We start from the raw sequence: 25,747 nt of genomic DNA, 5'->3' as shown, positions 1-25,747 counted from the left end.
TTTGGGCACAAGCAGTACAATAAACAATTGGTCACAGTAGCAAACATAAAACAAAACAAAAGAAAGTATAGCATTCACAACACTAATTTTGCACCGTCTGCACTAAATGCAATTTATTTTCAAAGCATTAGTATGAACGGTGGTGAATGCCATTTAGTTTCAAAGCATTATTCACATTAATTTGGCAACATCAGTTGCTCTTACATCTGAAATCATCAACTTGTAACAAAGGTGCTCTGGTGTTGGGGAAGGAAGGTGGGAGTGTTCTGGGTCAAAGTGAGTAAGTGAGGGTAACTGACAAGGGAGAGGTAGTGTGACATAGATACATAAAATTCACATAGTGAGACCTTACCGGCCTATCTCAGGTCAACTGTTCCAGTAAAACCACAAAGCCTAGGAAGACACTAATACTCAATTTCAGTCGTCTGGGCTTGTGTAATGGGTGGTTGTAGTTAACGTTTCGACCCCTTGAAAAGTCAAGGTGATTCAATCCTTAGGGTGGGGTCTTCATGAGGGCTGTCTGAGAAGAGCACCACATCTTGCCAACAGCACAAAGAGTCAGGCTGTATAGTCAGGGGGAGTGGGCTCAGCAGAGCTCTATATTCATGGCAAATGCGGCCCAAAATGCACACACGATAATCTGTATTTGAACTGTGGGTCACAAGGTCCCTTGCAGTTGTGGCAAATCCCAAGTTCAAGTCCTTTCAGCTTCCTCCCTGTCCGGGAACTGAAAGATCTTGTTACTTGAGATTTGACACATAACTAGCGAGCTAGCTGGTGAGAGTACGACTCAGAGTCACAGCAGTCAATTGACCGAAAGAATCTGGTATGATCACTTGGACAGTAAAAGGTATGGAATGTGCTCATCAGAGGTGATATGAGGTCAAAATAAATGTACAAAAAACTTAGACTTACAGAAAGACATGGACCGTGACCAGGACCTGTTACTCGAATAAACCAAGGACAGGAACGGGACATTGGAGACTTCTTTCAGTGTTTGGTGACATACAGCTTTGCTTAGCATGCCAGGATCGCCTTTGGGTTCATAAGAGCACAATTCTCACCCAACTTCAAGTTGTGCATCAAACCCAGAGATTAGAAGTACACCTCAGGGATCCGTCACAGACATTTTTATTTTGCAAGATTCCCTAGAGGGCTTAAACACAGTAGTTTTAGGCAGGGACATAGTTTTATTGCACAGTGGAAAAGTAGGGTGGGAGCATTAGATCCATGTACAAAAGCGTGGAAAGGAACTTAAGTTGACGGGCAGGGGTGGCGCTTATATGCAACTCAATAGTCACTTTCGGGACAGAGCAAAGTCAACGTGGAGCCACACGTTACCAGCTACCGGCACGCAGGAGCACTGTTATAAAATCTTCCGAACCCTGTCTGACTCCTGGGGATATTCTAAACGTTAGAATTTTGTGGTTATAAGTATCGATCAAACATTCTGTACGAACACCACTTGTGAGCATTATTACACCAACACATGTGAGGTTGGACTTCAGACGGCTTGAGATTTGCACTTTGAATGATAAGACATGGGCAGATCACAAGGCACTGAAATATGAACAAAAGATCAATTACGCAACTTTGACATTTTTAATGTTACCAGCTTATCCTTGTTGAGCAGTCCTCATCTATGGATTATCAATAGGGCAAGTATGAAAGCGCCTGCATTGTTAGTAAAAGTCACACAATTGAGAGACGGAATGAAGAACAAATCATAACAGTCACCCGCATTCCATCAATTTTGTGTCTTTTGCATTGTTAGTAAAGCATGATACCTACACACATTCCATCATCATTTAAGAAATTCCAGTAATTCACATCGCAGCTACAGAGTTGTGCCATTGTCTGTATATGAGTACATCAATGTTCCCAGAAGACATGCTCAGCACAGTATACTTTTGTAGGTGTTTGTTATCAAGCATAAAAGAGTATTGTTACCTTGGAGACAGCCCACCATGGGAACAGTTGGTTGGTGAAGTCAGAGGACTTGTTCTACTATTGGAGTGACGTGGTGTTCGGCCAATGGTATTGCTTGGAGACCCCTTAAGTGAAACAGAAGGATAGTTAATGGCCTGTTATCGTCTAAAACATACAATGAACCCAATAACAAAACATCAATTGCTACAGAAAACTATGAGGTCACATTAACAGAGCACAACATATTAAGTCTATACGACGACTGTTATGTTATATTGATTTGTATAGTGCACTAACCACCCGAGAGGGAATCCAGTCGCTTGGGCAGGTGTGTTGTCCCCAAGGTGTTTATAAGAAGAGGCAGGTCTTCAGCTTCTTGCGGAACTCAAGAAGTGAGGAGGAGGCTCTCATGTGCTGAGGGAGAACATTCCATGTATTGGGTGTGATGTAGGAGAATGAGTGACCTCCAGTTTTGCTTCTGCAGGTGTGTGCAAATGGCAGTGAGGCAGAGCCTAGGTATCTGGTGGGTTGGTGAAGCCCAAGTTACTACTTGTGTAACGATCTATCTGTAAGAGACATTAGTTAGTGATAGATTCCTTACCTTAGAATATCCCCAGGCGTCAGACTGGATGCGTAAAGTTTTGCTTAGCAGTACCCTTGCGTGTCAGTAGGTGGCGTCCTGCGGCTCCGCGTCCGTCACCGGCATCGTCCGCGCCGAGATTATGTCACGGAGAGTACTTAGGCGCCACCCATGCACGCTGACGACAGTTCTTTCTTTTTCCGTGCCAGTAAGCACAGATCCGATTGAGCACATACCTTGGTCTCTTTTTGACCACTATTTTGAGACTTTTTGTCTCCCCAACCTTGTCTTGGTGCACGTAGGGATGCCCGGTTTTAAGTCCTGTGAAACCAGTCGCCGAAACATGTCGGTAGCAGACCCCCACGATGTTTGCCTCTACTGCCTGGAGGCCGACCACGACTCCCAGGACTGCCGTGCCATGGCCTCCAAGGCCTTGCGGGAGCGGTGTCGGACGTTGTCCTGCGGCTCCGCATCCATCAATGGCGTCGTCAGTGCCGAGATGACGTCACAGAGAGTACTTAGGCGCCACCCATGCGCGCTTTCTTTCGGCGCCAGGAACGCAAAGCAATGCAAGATACTGACCATTGGTGCATAAAACTAGGGCCCTAAAAGGGGATGACCTTAACCCTAGTAATCAGTTTGCAGTACGGGGAGGATGGGTGGGGCAGTAAAGGAATCTATCACTAACTAATGTCTCTTACAGATATATCGTTACACAAGTAGTAACCTGTGCATCTGAAAGAGACAGGTTAGTGATAGATTCCTTACCATAGAATAGATACCCCAGCAATACCAACCCCGGTGGTGGGTCTGTGAACAAAATTACACCAGGAAGTCACGGAGAACAGAATGGCCAAAGAAGCCGTCTCTCCGGACTTGACTGTCAAGGCAGTAGTGCTTTGTAAACGTGTGCAGCGAGGCCCACGTAGTTGCCTGACAAATATCCGGCAAGGGAACGCCACGTCTCAAGGCAGTAGTGGCTGCAGTTGCCCTGGTCGAATGGGCACGCAACCCCACAGGAGGCTCCTTCTTGGCCAAGGAGTAACATGCTTTGATGCACAGAACGACCCACTGGGAAATAGTCCGTTTGTGCACAGCCCGACCTTCTTTGGCGCCCACGTAGCCAACAAAGAGCTGATCATCCACCTGGAACTGTTGTGTACGCTGCAGATAGAAAGCAAGCACATGTTTTGGGTCCAGATGGTGGAGTCTCTCTCTTCCCTGGAAGGATGCGGAGGTGGAAAGAAGGTGGGCAAAGTGATGGTCTGCCCAATGTGGAAGGGCGTTACAACCTTTGGCAAGAAAGAAGGACGGGTCCTTAAAACTACCTTGTCCGGATGAACAGAAAGGAAAGGAGGTTTAGAAGAAAGAGCCTGGAGCTCACTCACTCTTCTGGCAGAGGTGATAGCTACCAGGAAAGCCTTCTTTAGAGTAAGAAGACGTAAAGGACAGTTATGAAGAGGCTCAAAGGGAGCGCACATCAGAAAAGTCAAGACAAGATTTAAGTCCCATTGAGGCATTATGAAAGGCACAGGAGGAAACGTGTGTGTAATGCCTTTGAGAAAGCGGTTAACAACCGAAGACTTAAAAAGAGAAGGCTGATCAGGAAGCCTCAGGAAGGCGGATATGGCAGAAAGATAGCTTTGATAGTGCCCAGAGCAGAGCCCTGCTGGGCCAAAGACAGGAGAAACAGAAGAACCTCAGAAAGAGGGGCCGAAAGGGGATCCACAACCTTTGCTGTGCACCATGCCACAAATTTGTTCCATCGGCAGGCATACCGTTTTAGTGGAGGGACGCCTTGGCTGCCAGAATGACATTACAGACTTCAGAAGGAAGGTCAAAAACCGTCAACTGTCGCCGCTCAATCTCCACGCATGGAGGTGGAGGCCGGACAGGTTCGGGTGGAGGACCGTCCCCTGCTGCTGCGACAGAAGATCCTCCCAAAGAGGCAGACAGATCGATGCTCATAATGAGTAGCTCGGGATACCATACTCTTCTAGCCCAGTCCGGAGCCACAAGAATAACTTGACCCTGGTCGCCCCTGATCTTCTTCAGCACTCTGGGCAGAAGTGGTATAGGCGGAAAAACGTACAGTAGACCGCAGCACCACTCGTGACGAAAAGCGTCTCCGAGGGAGTGCCGCCTTGGAAATTCCAACGCGCAGAACTGATGACATTGCACGTTCTCTTCGGTGGCGAATAGATCTAACCAAGGCTCTCCCCACTGCAGAAAGAGACCTTGTGCCATGTCAGAGTTCAGATGCCATTCGTGATCCATCAAGCACCGGCGGCTGAGTTAGTCTGTCCTGGCGTTCAGAGAACCTGCCAGGTGTTGAACAACCAAGCTAATGCCTTGATGTTCGAGGCATGTCCAGAGGCGCAGAGCCTCCTGACATAGGGTTCAGGACCCCACCCCGTCCTGTTTGTTGCCGTACCACATGGCGGTGGTGTTGTCCGTGAACACCTGCACTTCCCTGGACAGAGGGAAGGAATGACTTCAGTGCAAGTCGGATCGCCCGCAGCTCCAGAAGGTTGATATGGAGCCGGGACTCCGCCGGAGATCAGAGGCCTCTGATCTCCCCCTCTCCCATGTGGCCCTCCCATCCCAGGAGGGACGCATCCGTCACCACTGTATGCTCCGGTTGGGGAAGTGAGAGGGATCTGCCATTGACTCAATCGCGATTCGTGAGCCACCACTGCAGATGTCGTGCAGTGCCCTACGAGATCTGGACATGATCGGACAGGTTGGCCTGATACTGTGCCCACTGGAACTTCAGGTCCCAATGCAGAGCCCGCATATGCCATCAGGCATGTCGCACTAGCAGGATGCAGGAGGCCACCAGGCCCAGGAGCCTGAGGGTCATCCTGATTGAAACCCAGGATAGAGGCTGAAAGATCGGAGTCATAGCCTGAATATCCCGGACTCGCTGCTCGGGAGGATAAACACGAAACTGCGTCGAGTCCAGAACTGCTCCGATGAAGGGGAGCTTCTGAGAGGGACTCGGGTGCGACTTCGGCACGTTGAGGGAGAACCCTAGCAAATGCAGGAGGTCGACCGTAGTCTGAAGGTGGTTGATGACAGCCTGGGAAGACTGATACTCCTGACCTGCGCAGATGAGTTGGGATTACCGCCATCACTTTCGAGAACACTCTGGTAAGGCCGAAGGGGAGCACGGTACATTGAAAATGCTCCTGGCCTACTGTGAACTGCAGGTAACACCGGTGGGCCGGCAAGACAGGGATGTGAAAATATGCGTCCTGCAAGTCCAACGCTATCATACAGTCTCCAGGGTCGAGAGCAGTCAAGACCTGAGCCAGGGTTAGCATCTTGAACTTCTTCTTCCGGAGGAAGCGACTCATGGCCCGGAGGTCCAAGATAGGACGCAGACCCCCTTTGTCCTTCCTGGGGACCAGAAAGTAGTGGGAATAGCAACCACTCCCTACTTTTAGCCCCAGAACGTACTCAATGGCCCCCTTGGCCAAGAGGGCCGCAGCTTCCTGTTGGAGAAGTGCCAAAGGATCCCCCGACAGGCGGTGGCACCGAGGTGGCATGGCTGGGGGTGGGGACTGGAAGGGAGTAACCCTTGCAGATTATCTGCAGCACCCATTTGTCTGACGTAATCTCGCACCAGCGGGGGAGGTGGTGGCGGATCCTGCCACCCACCGGCGTGGGGTGCTCCCCGAAGCTCAGATTAGAAGGGTTTAGAGGCGGAAGCAGCAGGGGTGGAGGTGGAAGGGCGTGCCTGGGCGCCTCAACCCTGGTTACGAAAGGAACGAAAACTAGGAGTTGCCGGGGCCATAGTAGAAAGACCCAGGGACTTGCCCGTAGCCCGTGAGTCTTTAAAGTGCTCCAGGGCACTGTCAGCCTTGTCGCCAAACAGATGGGTGCCATCAAATGGCATGCCTTTGAGCAAACTCTGGACATCGGGCGAGAACACGGTCGAACGCAACCAGGCGTGGCGCCGCAACGCCACGGTTGTAGAGATTGCCCTGCCCAGGGAGTCGTCGGTGTCTAACCCACACTGGATGGCAAACTTAGCAGCATCTTTGCCCTCAGCAATCGCCTGAGAAAGGGTAGCCTGCACCTCCTCAGGACACTGAGGCAACACCTGAGCAATGGCGTCCCACACCGCGCGGGAGTAGCGGCCCAACAAGCAGGCGGTGTTCACCGACTGCAGCCCAAGGTTGGCCGAGGAGAACAAACGCTTCCCAAACTGGTCCAGCCTTTTAGAGTCCGTATCCGGTGGGGCCGTGGGAAAGGCACTCTGCGACGTCGAGGCCTGAATGACCAGGCTCTCAGGCGTAGGGTGAGTGGTCAAGAAAGCGGGGTCACCTGGCGCCGGTCGGTGGCGTCTAGCGATGTTTTTATCCACCCGGGACCCCGTGGCCAGCCTCGACCAGGTGTCCAAGAGGACCTCTGTAATAGCGTCATTAAAGGGAAGCAGCGGCTCCGCCGAGATAGACGCCGGCTGGAGCACCTCGGTGAGGAGGTTGGTCTTGAGGGCCAATGTGGGGAGGTAAATATTGAGGACCTCAGTAGCACGACGGAGGACCACCATATAGGAGGCACCCTCCTCCATTGTGGGCGGGGGGAGGCGAATCCCGGGTCAGAAGAGACATCTAGGTGGCCTGCATCCTCCAAGTCATCCACCCAATCGAGCTCGGAGTCACATTGCCGAGCAAGCGGGTCCTCGGACCCCTGCCCATCTTAGTCTACCTCTGGTGTGGAGGGAGCTGGACGCGGAGGCAGAGCCTAGGTCGGAGATCGAACGAACGGCGCTGGTTCCCAAAGCGGATCCCAAGCCGGAACAAAATGGTCTGGGACCTGGGGCAGAGGTGGGATAAACGGCACCCAGTGCGGCGCCGGGGGTGGAGCCGAGGGTGGGGCCAGGGCTGGAGCCGAAGTGGGGGCCAGGGCTGAAGCCGAGGGTGGCGCCGGGGCCGGAGCCTGCAGCGCAGGATCCTGTGATGCCAGGGCTGGAGCCGATGGGCCAGCAGGATCTGGACACAGATCCGCAGGGCCCGAATGCGCGCGGGCGGGAGCCCAAGGCCTGTAAAGGCGGTCCAAAGCAGCAAGGAATTCTTGCATCTGTTCGGGAGTTGCCGACGGACCCGGGTATGGTGGGTAGGCCGAGCAACTCCCCGGCTCGGCGAGGCCCCTGTCCCCCTCATCCACCACCGAGGAGCGACGGGGGGATGACGGAGAGCGAACACGCTTCTGATTATGGCGACGCTTACCGGAATCCGAGTGCGAAGACTTGGAGTCCGAGGAGCGACGTCTCCGGTCCCGCGAGCGGCCCCTAGATGAATGCTGGACCTCTCGCAGCTTCCGACACCGCTCCCGCAAGGTCTTGGGGGCCATGGCATGGCAGTCGCGGCAGTCCGGGAATCGTGGTCGGCCTCCAGGCAGTAGAGGCAAACATCGTGGGGGTCCGCTACCGACATGTTTCGGCGACAGGTTTCACAGGACTTAAAACCGGGCATCCCTACATGCACCAAGAGAAGGTTGGGGAGACAAAAAGTCTCAAAATAGTGGTAAAAAAGAGACCAAGGTACGTGCTCAATCCAGATCTGTGCTTACTGGCGCGGAAAAAGAAAGAACTGACGTCAGCGTGCATGGGTGGCGCCTAAGTACTCTCCGTGACATAATCTCGGGGCTGACGACGCCGGTGACGGACGCGGAGCCGCAGGACGCCACCTACTGACGCGCAAGGGTACTGCTAAGCAAAACTTTCCGGATCCAGTCTGACGCCTGGGGATATTCTAAGGTAAGGAATCTATCACTAACTAATGTCTCTTTCAGATAGTGTATGCAGCTGCTCAGGCATGCTGAACCTGTGTAGGACTTTATATGTGTGCATGAGAAGTTTGAATGGGCTGCGCTTGAGAATGGGGAGCCAGTGAAGCTTCCTGAGGCTTGGTGTGATGTGGGTGCGGCGTGGGAGGTCGAGTATGAATTTTGAAGCGGTGTTCTGGGTAATCTGTAATCTTTGTAGAAGTACTGCTGGTGAGGATTGCTTGTGTAAAAGTCAGGCTAGAGTTCTGAGGCAACCTTTGAGGATTTTTTGCAGCATGCATAGGATGAAGGCTGAACCAGATTTGATAGTAGTGATAATGTCTGCCGTTTGGGCCACTGTAATGTCTTTAAACTGGGTAAATAAGAACACAGGAGGTGTGGAGTTTGTGGTATTGGGGGATTATTGGTGTTAGCAGAAAAGGCAGCGTAGATATCATTGACCTTTGTGAAGAAGAAGGTTGCCAATGCGTCGCAAAGGAATTGAGAGGGAGGGGGGTTTAAATCGGGGGAGTTTCCTGCTAGCTGCTTGGTAGTGTCATAGAGTTGTTTAGTAGAGTTCTTGGCTTGCTCTATCCGTTCGCTAAAGTACTTACTCTTAGCCTTGGTGATCATAGCTTTATATTTGGCAAGCATCTCCTTATAGCGGGTTTTACTGTCATCGTTGTAAGACTTCCGCCAGTGTCTCTCCCTGTTCCTACAAAGTTGTTTCTGGTTCCTAAGATCTTCAGTAAACCAAGGAGCGGAGGGGGCCAATCTGTTTCTGATTACGCGTTTAAGGGGTACCAGTGAGTTGGTGGCGAGACCCAGCCAGTCCTGGAATTGCTTGGTAGCTATGTTGGGATCAGTGGACAGTATAGGCTGGGAGTTGTCAAGTAGAGTTTTTAGACTAGAACTGTCTATATCTTTCCAGGCCTTGAAAGGTTCACGACTGGAAGTAGAGTCATAGGCAATTAGGGCTTCATTGGTAGTAATTATGCCCAGAATTGCGTGGTGGTCCCACCATGTGAGTGGGAGGATATCAGTTATGCGAAAATCCTCTAGGTTGGAGAAAATGCCGTCCAGGATGTGACCGCCGTCATGGGTGGGGGATTTGACCAATTGAGGGAGCCCAAGGGTATCCATGTCTGAAAGAAGGGAAGACGCGTCCCAGTCATCTAATTTCTCTAAATGAAAATGAAGATCTCCCAATACCGTTAAAGATTCTTCAAATGCTAGGGATTCCAGGATGGTACTGAGATCGGAAAGGAATCCTGAGCGTGCTCCAGGTGGGCTGTATATAAGTATTCCTCTGAAATTATCAGAGGGGGATAATTTAATAGCAAATTGCATGGCTTCACAAGTGGAAGAGGGACTTGGGGAAGTCCTGACGATGTAATTGTCGCGAGCGATGATAGCTAGTCCGCCCCCTTTTTTGCGCTGTCTGTCCAGTCTGTGAACCTTGAAGCCACTTGGGACCGCGATGACTAGGTCTGGGTCAGAAGTACTGTCCATCCACGTCTCAGTCATGAACAGTATGTCTATATTCCTGTCCTTTACCAGGTCTGCTATGTCTTGTCTATGTTTTCCGAGTGAGCGGACGTTGGTAAGTGCAATCAAGATACTTTTCGGGGTTTTCTTATTCCTGGAGTTGGTTGTTTTGGTAATAATAGGAATAATAGCCTTACAGTAAGGACACGTATGCGTGGAAGGTCCTGGGGCGAGTGCAGGGTTAAACTTAGAGCAGTTACTCGCATACGGTGGGTGCAAGTTATGCAGCATAGAGTTCAAATATTGGATACTAGGGGCTTTACCGTCAGGACCAGGGGTTACAGCCCCGGTCCAGGCGCGGACGGGCGCAGACGGGCTTGCCTTTGGCGCGCCCGCTGCGCGGACGGAAGCTCGTCATCTTTTATACGTTTGTAGAGGAGGGTGGGAGGCGTCCTACAGCTGGACCGCTACCCTTTCCTCCCCCTAAGATGGCGGCTACCCCCTTTGATTCCCAGCGTCAGCGCCTCAATCGGCTGTGCCGGTGATGTGATCGGGTGCAGGGAGCCTCGGTGCAACGCTAATCTCACACACAAGGGTCCGATGTTAGGTAGGTAAAAACGAGCGATTAAAATATTTACAGCGTTTTAAAATGTCTTACCAGCAAAATATACCGTAAGCAGTAGGGATAGATAGGAGAGCCCCCGGCTTCCGCCTCAAGCGAGAAAGAGCAAATGACTGAGTATGGGCAGTGAATGTCTCTTAAGTAATCTGGGAGGGCGGGAGGCGTCCTACAGCTGGACCGCTACCCTTTTCTCCCCCTAAGATGGCGGCTACCACCTTTGATTCCCGGCGTCAGCGCCTCAATCGGCTGCGCCGGTGATGTGATCGGGTGCAGGGAGCCTCGGTGCAACGCTAATCTCACACACAAGGGTCCAATGTTAGGTAGGTAAAAACGAGCGATTAAAATATTTACAGCTTTTTAAAATGTCTTACCAGCAAAATATACCGTTAGCAGTAGGGATAGATAGGAGAGCCCCCGGCTTCCGCCTCAGGGGAGATTCCGCCTCAGGGGAGAAAGAGCAAATGACTGAGTATGGGCAGTGAATGTCTCTTAAGTAATCTGGGAGGGCGGGAGGCGTCCTACAGCTGGACCGCTACCCTTTCCTCGCCCGAAGATGGCGGCTACCCCCTTTGATTCCCGGCGTCAGCGCCTCAATCGGCTGCGCCGGTGATGTGATCGGGTGCAGGGAGCCTCAGTGCAACACTAATCTCACACACAAGGGTCCGATGTTAGGTAGGTAAAAACGAGCGATTAAAATATTTACAGCGTATTAAAATGTCTTACCAGCAAAATATACCGTAAGCAGTAGGGACAGATAGGAGAGCCCCCAGCTTCCGCCTCAGGGGAGAAAGAGTAAATGTAAATATAAAAGAGTTTTATAATGCGTGTGAATAATTTTAAAGGTTTACTATTATTTAAAAACCATTTTAATGAGGTATCTTAATTGAAATGTCCATAATTGCGCACTTATTTTTTGTAATGATTTTAAATAATCAATCAATAAAAATACTCGTACTCTAACTATTAATCACACACCTCACCTCTGGGCAAGAGAAAAAGCAAACTGCAGAGGTGAGACAACCTGGCCTGCAAGGGGTCTATGTTCTTGTCAGTGCACCACACAACAAAATTGCTCCATCTGCCAGATTAACCAGAGTTTGCCTAGGGCTGATAGTAAAACATCAACCGCCTCCAGTGGCAGCTGAAAGGAGCTCCGATGTCTCATTTCAATCTCCAGGCATGTAGGTGGAGGCTTCGGAGAGACCGGGAGAAGAGGTCCGATCTGAATGGGAGCCTGAACTGGGATGCTTGTGGAAAAGAGCAGCAGGTCCGCATACAACATTCTTCTTGGCCAATCTGGTGCAATGAAAATGACTTGGGTCCAGTCTTGGCAGATTTTCCTCAGAAAACATGGAATCAAGAGTTTGGGGGAAATGCATAATGCAGCTGAAAGTTCCACCTCAACTGAAAGACATGTCCCTAGGGCTCCCATCAATGGATACTGGAGGGCACGGAACTGGAGGCATTCAGCATTTTCTAAGGGGGCAAACAAGTCCACTTCAGGAGTACCACAGTGGGCAAAGATATCCTGGACTACTTCCAGCAGAAGACACTACTTGTGATTGGCAAGATAAAGCTTGTTCAGGCTGTGGGCACTGACCTCCAGGTGAAGTCCCTACCCTAAGTTGGAGGCAATCGTCACCACCCTAGTCATGATTCGCGGAGAAGTGAAGGGCATCCTGCACATCAGGTTGACCTCATTTCCCCCTCCAAACCACTTCCACTGGAGAACTGGGGGAGATCAAGATTGAGTCAGACAGGTGTAACCTGTACTGTAGCCAATGCCTGTGAAGACACCAAGGCAGGGCCCTCATGTGCCAATGTGCTCGACTAGCGGGATGCAGGAAGCCAACAGACCTAGGAATCTCATGACCTTCAGGACGGGAACTCGTGCACCTTGTTTAAAGGACTGTATTATTTCCTGTATGTCAGCAATCCTTTGCAGCAGGGGAAAGGTGCTGAGAGGGGGGTGGTATCCAGTACTCACCCTATGAACTGGAGTTGTTAAGAGAGCCCAGGTTAGATTTGGGGTTGTTGACTACAGATGGTGTGTGACAACCTCTGGCTACCCGGCTGGTATACCCTACATTTATTTTCTTTTATACTACACTTACACCAATCCATAAACATAGCACCTCAACCAATGCTCATCAAAGCATTATATTTTAAAGCCCTCCGGGAAAGAGCCTTCCCAGGGGCCCGCTGGGCATTGTAGCACCGGCCCAACGAGGAACTACCCGATGATGAAGCATGACACCCATCTGGATGCTTCTGAGCAATCAGATCCCCCTGACATGCTTACTCAGATGCCTCCGGGCCTACTGCTTTTTCGGTTTCCTTATCTGACCCTTTTAGGAACTGCATACAACACTTGTACATACTTACTCACCCGGCCATTCTCTTTAAGGATGAGCTACGAAATCTCTGCACTCTGCTTTTTTTTTGCAGGGAGGACTTACGGAGGGACTGAAAATTTATTTATGCCTTATGGATGATGACCAACTTGCTCCTGTATAAAGGAAATTTACTTTCTCTTATATTTTCCATGTGGAAGATGAACCCAGGCAATCTGCAGACGTGGGCAAAAGAGTTAGTTCAGGATGTTCATAAGCATCGTTTTTTTTTTACAGTGTCAGTTGTCTGTCTGCATCTGCACAGTGTTTAAGGTATTGAGGCATATAAAGAATATGAAGACCATGAGAATTTCCTTTCAATTCTAAAATAATAATGTGCTAAATGTTTACTTATCTAGCCAGAGTGCTTAAATAATCAAGTGGCCAATGTATGCTCCACATGCTTACACTGAAGCATTCAACACAAATTAATGAAGAAAAGATTAATTATGGAAACAGACCTCACTAACATGCTTTTTTCAATTTCATCAAGAAGTAAACATGTAATTATCTTGTTATCATTTCCTTTGCCAGACTTCTGGTACCGCTGGTTTCAATACATTCCAATAGGTCTCACTTGCAGTCAAGTATACGACATAAGAAACATGCAGGGTGGCATCCATTAGACCGGTCTAGTGCATGCTTGAAAAATTAATTGCATGAACAAACTTAGCTATTAGATAAACGAGAATTATATTCTTTCCCCATGCCGGCAGGTTTTACATCAAAGTTGAGCATGATCGACAAGGTTTTTAAATCTCTTAAGTATAGCCTGGAAATATGTCAGGGTGAAGGCGGGGCATTTGTATGTTGCTTTCATTGGCTTGAAAGCTCCTTTTCATTTAGTGCCAAGGGGACTTTTATGTGAAACATTGAGACGACAAGAAGTGCCCAATGAACTTTTGATACAGATAACCAGGCCCCATCAAGATAATAAGTGTTGGGGCTTGAACAGTGAACTTACCAATGATATCTCATAATACATTAACAATATTGTTCATTATCTGCAGAAATGTAATCATGCTTCACAAAAATTAGGAGAGGTCCCCATATCTCCACTAATGTTTGCTAAGTCCAAGGCAGTGTCTGATGCTTTGGAGGTATTGAGATGTAGGGCCTAAACTGTAGCCCTTACCGAGTCAGAACTACAGGGAGGGGAGAATTTGAGTTCCCTTGCTGTAGGAGAAAACAAAATAATTCAGACTTTATTGTGTCTTCCTAAAAATACACCTTTGATCCCACTGTTTTATGATACTTGTATGATGCCATTATTATATGGGATAAGAATTTGGGTCACACATGAAGTTATCCCCTACAGACCGGGACAGAGGGAGTTTATGGAACTGGATGACCAACTCACTTTTTACCATGGTTCGGCCTCGTGTGGACCTGCTTTAGCGAACTGGGTCTGAGCAGTTTCTGGAACGGGCCTGGCTCTGGCTGCCCGTTTAAAGAATGAGTTGAAGTGCGTTTATTGGAAATTTAGATGAAATAAGACACATCTCAACCCTCGGATGGGAAGACGAAGAGTCTCCTCACAATTCCTAAGCTTCAAGCCTCTGCCAAGTTTTGAACCTTATCTTGATGACATACAACACCAATTAGCAAAGACACTATTCATGAAGTTTAATTTCAAGACTCTAAGATTAACTCAATCATAGCTAAATGGTCTCCTGGTCAATTAACAGAAGGAGAAACCAATTGAACTTTATGAACACTGAATGTCAAACAAAATATTGCGCACATTTTATATTTATGTCCGGCACGAGAACAAAATAGGTCTAACCACTGTGTCTAAGCTTGGGGACTAGGACTTTTTCAGAGGCTTTAAGAATTTTAAAAACAGATACATCACAGTTGATAGTGTTTGGTGTTAGCTGAAATCTGTTTGCTGAGAACCTTGTACGAAGAAGGAAAGGATTATAATGTAAGTATTTTCGAATGAATTAAGTTTTCTATTTTCATAACAGTTTTATCTACGTTTTATTATGCTGCAGAATTGTATATACATTGTTATAAGTTCTTTTATATATGTTATATTTTAATATTGTGCTTTTTGTGGTTATTCCAACCAAAATAAAAGCTATTTAGAAGGAATTGCTTAAACAGACATGGCTGATGAAAAGAAGATCAGTCTAACCTTTGAGGAAGCATTTATCATCTCCTTGTATCCAACACAGCTCCAAGGTATTGTATTCTCTGCACTGAGAGAGAGATAGACTTGCTGCAATTTATATATACATGCAGGTATCAGAGGACATGCCTGAAAAGCTACAGATATTTCTAGTCAAAATTAAAATTAAACAGTCAGTTGTCCAGCTATAGCTAGGTGCATTTTGTAAACTGTCTAAGAAAAGCTGCTACCAGAGGCACAGACTTTGAAAAAGTGCACTTTGCTTTGACTAATTTTTGCTTTCCTGCAGATAAATCAGGCTGTGAAAAGAATTATGAACCTTAAGCTCTGCAACCTTTCTGCTCCCTTCCTTGCTAACATGAAATCATTGACGTAAATGCCACTGCATTTTCCTGGTTCTGAAACATTCATGATTGCATTATTTAATTGGAGTAAATATACGTCTTGAACCAGCTGGTTCGAATGGAGAGATATGAATCATATTTGAGGTGGAATGTTTGGAGAAATTGTCTGATTTTAAGAGATTATCCATTTTACACAATTCGGATAACCTATCTTTTGTTATATTTTCCCATGCTGAAAACTATTTGTTAATATTTCTCCACATGAATGGATAAATGCAGAGAATAAACGTGGAAGTCATTGCTTTGAGATACTGGATGCTTCTCAGTGGCTGTCTACGCCATGTTTGCTCTGGATACCTCTCCTAGTGGCATAACCTTCTGTACACTTGATGCTCCTGTTGCCAACTGTGATGGGAACCCACTGAAGCAAAGATGAATGTATGTTTGACTGGACTGCAGTCTCAAACATTTCTCAACTTCTGCTCCAGCATCCTCTTCAGTCTTGTGATTTCATTATCAGCAAATTATCCAAATAAAGAAAGGCTGAAAACTCCCTGGTTAAAACTGGTTAAGACCCATGAGATTTAACCACTGAGACACCATAACAGGATACACAGTAAGTAAACTCCACCACCTTTTTCGGTGTCATAATCTGGCAGGAAATCAAGACTCCTCCATTGACGATCCCCACAATGAAGCAGGTTACTTAAGCAGTAAACATCTATTCGTAGCATGTACTGCTGCAGATTAAAATGCTATGCACAACTCCTGCCATCTAGTATTGGGCCCGGACTCTGCAAGTTGCTTTTCTCAAGGAAGTCTTATGGTTCTCATTGTGCGTTGTATCTCCTCCTCATCGAGGTATTGCCCATGTTCAATGGCTCCTATACTAGATTATAATGTTTTTTCTCAGCCATATGGGAAGTGAGGATATAGTCTGCTGAGTTAGCATTAGTTGTTGAACATACTGAAAGTCCTGTGTATTTGTGTCACCATCTAATACCTTCCAGGGAGGGTGCATGTGAATCTGCAGCTCTTCACACTACAAATAGATGCTTATAGAGTAGGTGACATACTGATGGAGTAAGAATGCGTAGCATGTGTTGGCTGCAGATACACATGATACGCATATATTGGAAAGCAGTACTCCTCTCGCTGTGGCTTTAGGCATCAGATGGTGCATTTGCTTGAATAATGTGCATAGAACTGTTTGTCCCACCAGTGATTGTTGTCTGGCTTGCACAGCTACACAATAATGTTTAGTAAAGTGTGTGGATTTGTCTATGTTGCCGCTTTACAAATGACCGTTTGCAGGATGTATCATAAAGAGGCTAATGATTCTGCCTCTTTTCTTATTGAATGAACCCTTAGAATCGTTGGTAGAGTTGGTTTTGCTTTGATTTTACTATTCATCTAGTGATTCCTGGTTTTGATATTGGAGTGGCTTGCCTAGGTTTGAAAAGGCTACAAATAGTGGTGTTTTCCTGAACATTTTTATTCTTACCACATAGTACATAAGAGCATGTTCTATTACTCACATGAATTTTGAGTGGGGGATTCCTCTCATGTTCTTTACTGTACTTTCCCTGGATTTGGTTTCCCCCCCAGAACTTTTGCTGTTCTCAGGGTCCCTCTTCTGTTTTTTATTATTTTTATCATTGTTAACATTCATTGGCTACATTGTCACTCTTATTTGCTTCCTTCTAATTGGCCAGCACGTGTTGGCTTCACTTCCTCTTCTTTCGGCTAGAGCATGTGGCAAGTATTGATTGCTATGGTATGTAATGCAAATATTTCTGGTTTTGTAAAGAAAACAGCTAAATCCAATGTCCCATTTAAATGGAAAGGTGGAATGACCTTCAGCAGAAACTTTGGGTTTGTGTGTAGGCGAACTTTGCCTTTAAATACTTGAAAGTAAAGCTCCTCAATAGTGAGTGCACGTATTTCACTAACTTTCCGTAGTGATATAATAGCTACAAGGAATACTACTTTCCATGTTAGGAACTGTATTTTGCATTTATGCATTGGTTCAAATGGTGTGGATGTTAGTCCTGCTAACATAATGTTTAGGTTCCATGTTGGTACAGGAGCTGTATGTGGTGTAATCACACTTTTTAGTTCCTCCATGAATGGTTTTATGACAGGCATACAGAAAAGAGATAGGTGCTTTCTGTTTTATAGGTACACTGATTGCTGCTAGATGCAAACATGTAGATGTGCTAAATGTGTTTTTTGCAGTTGTAACAAATAACATACTAGTTGTTGTTTGGATGGTTTGGATGTGTTTGGATGGTTTGGATGTGTTTATGTTGTTTGCAGCACAGTAGTGGACACACAATTTACATTTTGTTGCATAACAGGCCTTGGCTGGTCTTCTGGCTTTCTTTAGAATGCAAAGATACCTGACCAGTTCATCCATAGAGCATTGCCCTTGGATTGAGGGTGTCAATATCTGGATGTAAAGTTTTGTCATTGTGTGTTTTCTATGGTGGCGAAGAGATCTATAGTTGGTGTCCCCCACAGATGGAAGTAAGTTTATAGTGCCTGAGTGTGGATTTCCCACTCGTGTACCTGCTGTTGCGTTTTGCTTAGTAAGTCTGCTAGTGAGTTTTACACTCCTGGAATGTATTGTGCTAGGAAGTGGACGGTGTTCTTGTTAGCCCATTTCCATATCACTTGTGCTAGATGATACAGTTGCAGTGAATGGGTTTCTCCTGCTTTCTGAGTGTAGTACATTGCTGTTATATTGTCTGTTCCTAGAAAGACATTTTTCCCTGATATGATGGGCAGGGACACTTTGAGAGCCGATTGAATGGCTAACAGCGCTATCATACTGATGTGCAATGTCTGCAGTTTTGGAGACCAAAGTCCCTGTCCCACAATGTCCTCTGTATGAGCACACCAAACCATGAGTGATGAATCCTCTGTATTTGTTACCTGTGGGACTGGGTCAACGAAGGCCATTTCCATTTGTGTGTTTTCCAATCATTGTAGTGCCTGTTAGACCTAGGGTTGGCCAACACTAGATCCTCCATGTTGGCCACCCCCCCGATTGTGACCATTGTGATGCTAAATACTCCTGGAGGGGTCTCATATGTAGTCTTGAATGTGAGACTATTGCTATCCAGGAGGCTATCATACCTAGAAGGCGAATCACTGTTTTGACTGTTAGGGGACGATGTGGCAGAAAAAGAGTGAGTTGGCTCTGAAGATTGAGAACCCTCTGTGAATTGAGGTATCTTTTGCTATAATTGAAAAGAGCACGGCTCCAAGATACGGCTGCATTAAGAGCGCTTGTAGATGGGCCTTGGTGTCATTGACTGTGATACCCAATTTGTGCAATAGGTTGATGGTGTTTTGAGTGTCCTGCACACATTTTGGTTTGCTGGAACTTTTGATCAGCCAGTTGTCAGCATTTAGTGAACACTCACTGGCCTGTTACCTCAAACGGTAAATGGTTGCATTGGAGATTTGCTTTCCTTCGGCTACTAACTCTTCTGCTCTCTTTTTATATTGTTCTGGGAGATGTTGCATGAGGTTTTTTATTTCATCCCAAGTAGCCCTGTTGCAGGGAGAGTAGACCCACTGAGTTTGCAATTTGCCAGTGGTTGGCGTGTTCTGAGGCCACCATTTTCGAAAGGCTTGCTAGTAATGTCAGCAGGCGGAGTTTCCTCTGTGACTTGGGATATTGTTCTTTTCCTTGTAGTAGTGACCACTAGGGAGTCTGCAGGAGAGTGACCCAGATGTATATTGGGTCTTAAGGTGAAGGCCTGGATTTTCCTGGGTTCTTAAAGATATCCTTTGAGACATTGAACGTATCATAGGGAGATATAGCACTGTACGCTCCATGCGGGAGAGAGTTTCAACTAAGAAATCTGTCTCTTCCTCTGTGGTTTGCATGGGAAGTTTATGATAATCTGTGTTCCTCTGTATGGCACTATGGTAAGATGAAGTGTCATCAGGTGGTGAGGCTTTGCTAGGAATTAGTGGTTCCATATGGTCGTCAGGCAGAACCACATCATAATCATTCCACGGGTCTGAGCTGTGGTGGGTATCCCCATCTGAATCTTGAGTTATAGTCCTGTTGAGGTGTATTACCACCCTCCTCTTCCAGTGTAGGTAAGGGTGATCTTGACTCTGGGGATTGTGGTTGACTAAATGTCAATGGCCTAGAAGCCCAGTGTTCAGTAGCCACTTTTTTTGGTCCTGTGCCTGTCTTTTTTGGAGGTGCTGTATCTTTTCTTACAGTCCTTCAAAAACGTTGCCCTCTTCTAGCGGCACTTGTTTTTGTGGTATCTTTGCCTCCTTTTCTGGATCTATTGTTATGGCCGCGGAAGGTGTCTTTGTGTTGGCATCTGTGGGAATGTGCGGTTTCTTCTATGTCGACGATCAACCGTGTTTTTGTTCTTTTGTTGGTGCCGATGTATGTTAGAATTCCAAGTGACTCGAGGTCGAGCATTTTTTCGGATCCAGTGACTTGTCCGACGTCAAAGCCAGGTTAGTCTTCTTTGGTGCCAACGCATATGTTGAAGATGACGAGTGCTTCAGTCCCGAAGTCGTGTCGGTGCCACCCTAATGTTTTGCCCTCGTTGCTAGATTGGAATCGAGAACAGTCTTGTCCGTTCTTCGCTCCAAGGCATACTCTTGATGTCAAGCAGAGCCCAAGGGCAGTGGCGCACTGTGGTGTTAAGAGTGAGGTGTATGTAAGAATGTCTTTGCACAGGGTGGGTTAATAGTACTCATGGCCCTTTGTGTCATCTTCATTTTCGATCCCGACCCAGGTACCGGAGTCTTCAGCATGGGACCCTCGACCTGAATCTCAGACTTTTCTCCTCACTGGACTTGTCAGAAGTGACTGAGTGGGGGCCGTCAATGACTACCCCACTTTCTACTATTGTATCGGTGTCGAACACGCGCTCCCTGTGTGATTCTCTGTGCGAAAAATCTGCCTCTGCTGGATTCGCCATGGTATGTTCTAGGCACCGATCTCTTCTGCTTCGCAATGTCTTCTTATTTTTGAAGAGGCTGAAAGATGCACAGTCTTGATCCTTGTGTTTTGGTAATAGACACAGGTTAAAGACCTTATGAGTATCGAATCGGCTTTTTTGGCCCTGGATCGAGGGCAGGTTGAAATAAGTTTTCCTTTTATGCCTCCATTACCTGGAGATGGACAGTCTCAAAGAGTGTGGAAGACGGCGACACAAAATTCTAGAGCGGGCGCTCAATCTGTAGACGAGTCAAACGGGTATCAGACTCATGTGTTGTTTTTCTTTGACTATGTTTGATCGTGTGAATCTATTTTTTCCGCTCATAGGCTCCATGAGTGTCAAAACTATAGAGCGCGGATGCAGTCCATCTGAGCCGATGGTAGAAAAATAATCTAACAAAGGAGTCCGTTAAACATGTGCAATACCTCTAGGAGGAGGGGATATGACGCACAACTCCGACCATAAAATCTCCTCAAGGAAAACAACTTGCAGGGTCCGGGCCTAACACAAGATGGCAGGAGTGTGCACAGCATGTGTATCTGCATTCAACACATGCTACAAAGATCTCATTCCGGGGCATGACATTGCCCAGTTGCTTTACGCATACCAGTACCTACTAAGTAAAGAATGGTTTCTCCATCATCCATCAGTGAAGGTTACACTACAGAAACAATTTATCAAACCATATAACTTCTAGGGTTATCTTTATTTGAAAAGTTTTTTAAGGGCAAGAAAGTAGCCAATGCAGCTTTCAAAATTATAGTAAGTAAAGATATGAGACTCAAGAGTTTTTTTTGTCAAAACATTTATAGATATTACCTGCTGAGGAGAAGCTACAGGAATGATCAGCATTGCCACAACTCCAGCTATAATGTCTGTAAATATAGAGAGGTAGTTTATGGAGATACATCCAAATAAGGTTGCAAATTAGGGGCTCAATCAACAGGCTGACCTTGCAGTATGCTCTGGAGAAAGCAAGTCTCAATGTGACCTACGTAGAGAGCATCAAGGCCTTGCATGTGCCTGGCTTGTGAGAGGTGTCCTACCAGGAGACTTCCTTTGCGGAGAGGTGTAGCATATAGACCTGGTATTTCAAGTCTGGTTTTATGTCTGGGCCTGATTCCAGCACCCTATAGCTGATGCCTAGAATCTCTTGGAATTGTTCTAGGTAGAGTAGATTCTACCTGATAATAATGAGCATCAAAAACGGGATCCCAGAGGTTCAGATGATTTAAGTCATCACGGAGCATGAAGACATTGAAAGAGAGTGATCCATCGATTTTTAACATATCTAAAGCTAACTCATTAACACTGAACTATGGCAGACATCTCTAGGGATGCCTTCTGCCCTTTGAAACATCTGGGCATTCCTGCAAGCCAGATGCACAAGTTACTACTTGTGTAACGATATATCTGTAAGAGACATTAGTTAGTGATAGATTCCTTACCTTAGAATATCCCCAGGCGTCAGACTGGATCCGGAAAGTTTGGCTAGCAGTACCTCTGCGCGTCAGTAGGTGGCGTCGTGCGGCTCCGCGTCCGTCGCTGGCGTCGTAAGCGCCGAGATGATGTCACGGGGACTACTTAGGCGCCCCCCTTGCGCGCTGACGTCAGCTCTGTACATGACTTTCCGTGCCAGGAATGCAGAGCCATGCAAGAAACTGACCACTGGTGCTTAAGAAACTAGGGACCTTAAAAAGGGATGTTCCTAACCCTAGAAATCAGTTCGCAGAAAGGGGAGGATGGGTGGGGCGGTAAGGAATCTATCACTAACTAATGTCTCTTACAGATATGACGTTACACAAGTAGTAACTTGTGCATCTGAAAGAGACATGTTAGTGATAGATTCCTTACCTTAGAATGGATACCCCAGCAATACCAACCCCGGTGGTGGGTCTGCGAACAAGATCACACCAGAAAGTCACGGAGAATAGAACGGCCAAAGAAGTTGTCTCGCCGGACTTGGCTGTCAAGGCAATAATGCTTGGTAAAGGTATGCAGCGAGGACCACATAACTGCCTGATAGGTATCCTGCAAAGGGACTCGCCGTCCCAGAGAAGTAGTGGTCGCAGTCGCCCGAGTAGAATGGGCATGCAGCTCCACAGGAGGCTCCTTCTTAGCCAAGGAGTAACAAGCCTGGATGCAGAGAACGACCCACCGAGAGATAGTCTGTTTGTGCACGGCCCGACCTTTCTTGGCGCCCACATAGCCAACAAAGAGTTGGTCATCCACCCGGAACTGTTGTGTGCGCTTCAGATAGAATGAGAGGGCACGTTTTGGGTCCAGACGGTGGAGCCTCTCTTCCTCTTTTGAAGGATGCGGGGGCGGAAAGAAGGTCTGCCCGATGTGGAAGGGCGTGACAACCTTTGGCAAAAAAGGACGGGTCCTTAAAACCACCTTGTCCGGATGAACAGAAAGGAAAGGAGGTTTAGAAGAAAGAAACTGGAGCTCACTCACTCTTCTGGCAGAGGTGATAGCAACCAGAAAAGAAGTCTTTAAGGTGAGAAGACGTAAAGGACAGTTGTGAAGCGGCTTAAAGGGAGTGCACATCAGAAAGGTAAAGACAAGGTTTAAGTCCCATTGAGGCATGACAAACGGCACGGGAGGATATGTGTGTGTAATGTCTTTCAGAAAATGGTTAACAACTGGGGACTGAAAAAGAGAAGGCTGATCTGAAAGCCATAGAAAGGCGCAGATGGCCAAAAGGTAACCTTTGATAGCGCCCAAAGCAGAGCCCTGCTTGGCCAAAGAAAGAAGGAAAAGAAGGACTTCCGAAACAGGGGCAGAAAGGGGATCCACAGACTTAGCTGTGCACCATGCCACAAACTTGTTCCACCGGCAGGCATATACCGTTTTAGTGGAGTGACGCCTGGCTGCCAGAATGACATCACATACTTCGGGAGGAAGATTGAAAGCCATCAACTGTCGCCGCTCAATCTCCACGCATGGAGGTGGAGGCTGGACAGGTTCGGGTGAAGGTCCGTCCACTACTGCTGCGACATAAGATCCTCCTGAAGCGGCAGTCGGATCGGGGGATCGATCTCCACGCTAAGTAGCTCGGGATACCAATATCTTCGTGTCCATTCCGGAGCCACAAGGATGACTTGGGCCCGGTTGCGCTGAATCTTCTTCAGCACTCTGGGCAGAAGCGGTATAGGCGGAAAGGCGTACAATCGACGGCAACTCCACTCGCGTCGAAAAGCACCGCCTAGCGAGTGCCGCCTTGGAAATTCCAACGCGCAGAACTGATGACATTGCGAGTTGTCTTCAGTGGCGATTAGATCTAACCAAGGCTCTCCCTACTGCTGAAAAGAGACCTTTCGCCACGTCCGAGTTCAGATGCCATTTGTAATCCATCAAGCACCGGCAGCTGAGTTTGTCCGCCCAGGCGTTCAGAGAACCTGCCAGGTGTTGAACCCCCAAGGTAAGCCTTGATGTTCAAGGTATGTCCAGAGGCGCAGAGCCTCCTGACATAGGGTCCAGGACCCAACCCCGCCCCGTTTGTTGCTGTACCACATGGCGGTGGTGTTGTCTGTAAACACCTGCACAACACTTCCCTGGACAGAGGGAAGGAATGCGTTCAGTGCAAGCCAGATCGCCTGAAGCTCCAAAAGGTTGATATGGAGCCGGGACTCCGCCGGAGACCAGAGGCCTCTGATCTCCGCTTCTCTTAAGTGGCCTCCCCATCCCAGGAGGGACGCATCTGTCACCACTGTGTGCTCCGGTTGGGGAAGGGTGAGGGATCTGCCACTGACCCAATCGCGATTCGTGAGCCACCACTGCATTTGTCGTGCAGTGCCCTCCGAGATCTGGACATGATCTGACAGGTTGCCCTGATGCTGCGCCCACTGGAACTTCAGGTCCCACTGCAGAGCCCCCATATGCCATCTGGCATGTTGAACTAACAGGATGCAGGAGGCCATCAGGCCCAGGAGCCAGAGGGTCATCCTGACTGAAACCTGAGATAAAGGCTGAAAGATCGGAATCATAGCCTGAATAACTCCCGGACTCGCTGCTCGGGAGGATAGACCCCAATAGACCTCAAACCGCGTCAAATCCAGAACCGCTCCGATGAAGGGGAGCTTCAGAGAGGGACTCAGGTGCGACTTCGGCACGTTGATGGATAACTGAAAATGCTCCTGGCCTACCGTGAACCACAGGTAACGCCGGTGGGCCGGCAGGATGGGGATGTGAAAATATGCGTCCTGCAAGTCCAACGCTACCATCCAGTCTCCAGAGTGGAGGGCAGCCAAGACCTGAGCCTGAGTCAACATCTTTAACTTCTCCTCCGGGAAGCGATTGACGTTCCTGAGGTCCAAATGGGGCGCAGGCCCCCCTTGTCCTTCTTAGGAACCAGAAAGTAGTAGGAATAACAACCACGTCCTACTTCTGGCCCAGGAACGTGCTTGATGGCCCCCTTGACCAGGAGTGCCGTGACTTCCTGCTGGAGAATCGCAAAGTGATCCCACGACATGCAGTGGAACTGAGGTGGCATGGCTGGGGGGTAGACTCGAAGGGGAGGGAGTAACCCCTTCGGACAATTTGCATCACCCACCTGTCCGAAGTGACGGAACGCCAGTGGGGGAGATGATGTTGAATCCTGCCACCAACCGGCGAGGGGTGCACCTCAAAGCTCGGAAGGCTTTGAGGTGGATGCTGCAGGAACGGAGGTGGACTGACCCTCACGCCGGCCCCCGGAGCCACCGCGGCGGCATCCACGCTCCTGCCGCGCTGGGCCTTGTTCTGCACAGGCTTTTGCCTGAACGAGCAGGCTGGCGCGCCCCTTCCATGGCCACGAAAGAAATGAAAGGTAGACGTGGCCAGGCGCGTGGCGGAAAGGTCCAAGGACTTGGCCGTAGCTCGAGAGTCCTTAAAACGCTTCAGCGCACTGTCGGCCTTATCACCAAACAGGCGAGTGCCATCAAAGGGCATGTCCATAAGCGAACTCTGGATGTCCGGAGAGAACCCGGTAGATCTCAACCAGGCATGGCGATGAAGCGCCACAGTTGTTGAAATTGCCCTACGGAGGGAGTCCGCGGTGTCTAAGCCACGACGAATGGCGAATCTAGCCGCATCCTTACCCTCTGCCACAGCCTGGCACAGCACCGTCTGGACCTCCTCTAAGCACTGAGGCAACACCTGAGCAACTGTATCCCACACTGTGTGGGACTAGCGGCCCAACAGACATGCGGTGTCCGAACGCAGCCCCAAGCTGGTCGAGGAGAACAACCGTTTGCCAAACTTCTCCAGCCTTTTAGAGTCCTTATCCGGCAGAGTCGTGGGAAAGGCACTCTGGGAGGACGAAGCCTGAATGACCAGACTCTCGGGCATCGGATGAGTGGTCAGAAAGGCAGGGTCACCCGGCGCCGGACGATGACGCCTGGTGACGGTCTTATCCCCAGGGGCCCCTGTGGCCGGTCGCGACCAAGTGCCCAACAAGACGTCAGCGAGGGCGTCATTAAAGGGCAGCAGTGGCTCCGATGACGTGGATGCC

General features: G+C 48.2%; 1 protein-coding gene across 5 annotated transcripts in view; it reads right to left on the bottom strand.

The window, feature by feature from the left end:
* The window catches only part of CLASP1 (cytoplasmic linker associated protein 1), a 1,618,163-nt gene that overhangs the window by 359,666 nt on the left and 1,232,750 nt on the right, over positions 1–25,747 (bottom strand). For all 5 annotated transcript variants that reach the window (XM_078682066.1, XM_078682063.1, XM_078682065.1 and 2 more), the window contains one exon: positions 1,951–2,054. In XM_078682066.1, coding sequence (XP_078538192.1) covers positions 1,951–2,054 — 104 coding nt within the window. The remainder of the gene's footprint in view (positions 1–1,950; positions 2,055–25,747) is intronic.

This window comes from Lissotriton helveticus, chromosome 3_1 (assembly GCF_964261635.1).
Source record: "Lissotriton helveticus chromosome 3_1, aLisHel1.1, whole genome shotgun sequence".
NCBI lineage: Eukaryota > Metazoa > Chordata > Amphibia > Caudata > Salamandridae > Lissotriton > Lissotriton helveticus.
The sequence above is the reverse complement of the archived record's forward strand: the minus strand, read 5'-3'. Positions and strand labels throughout refer to the sequence as shown.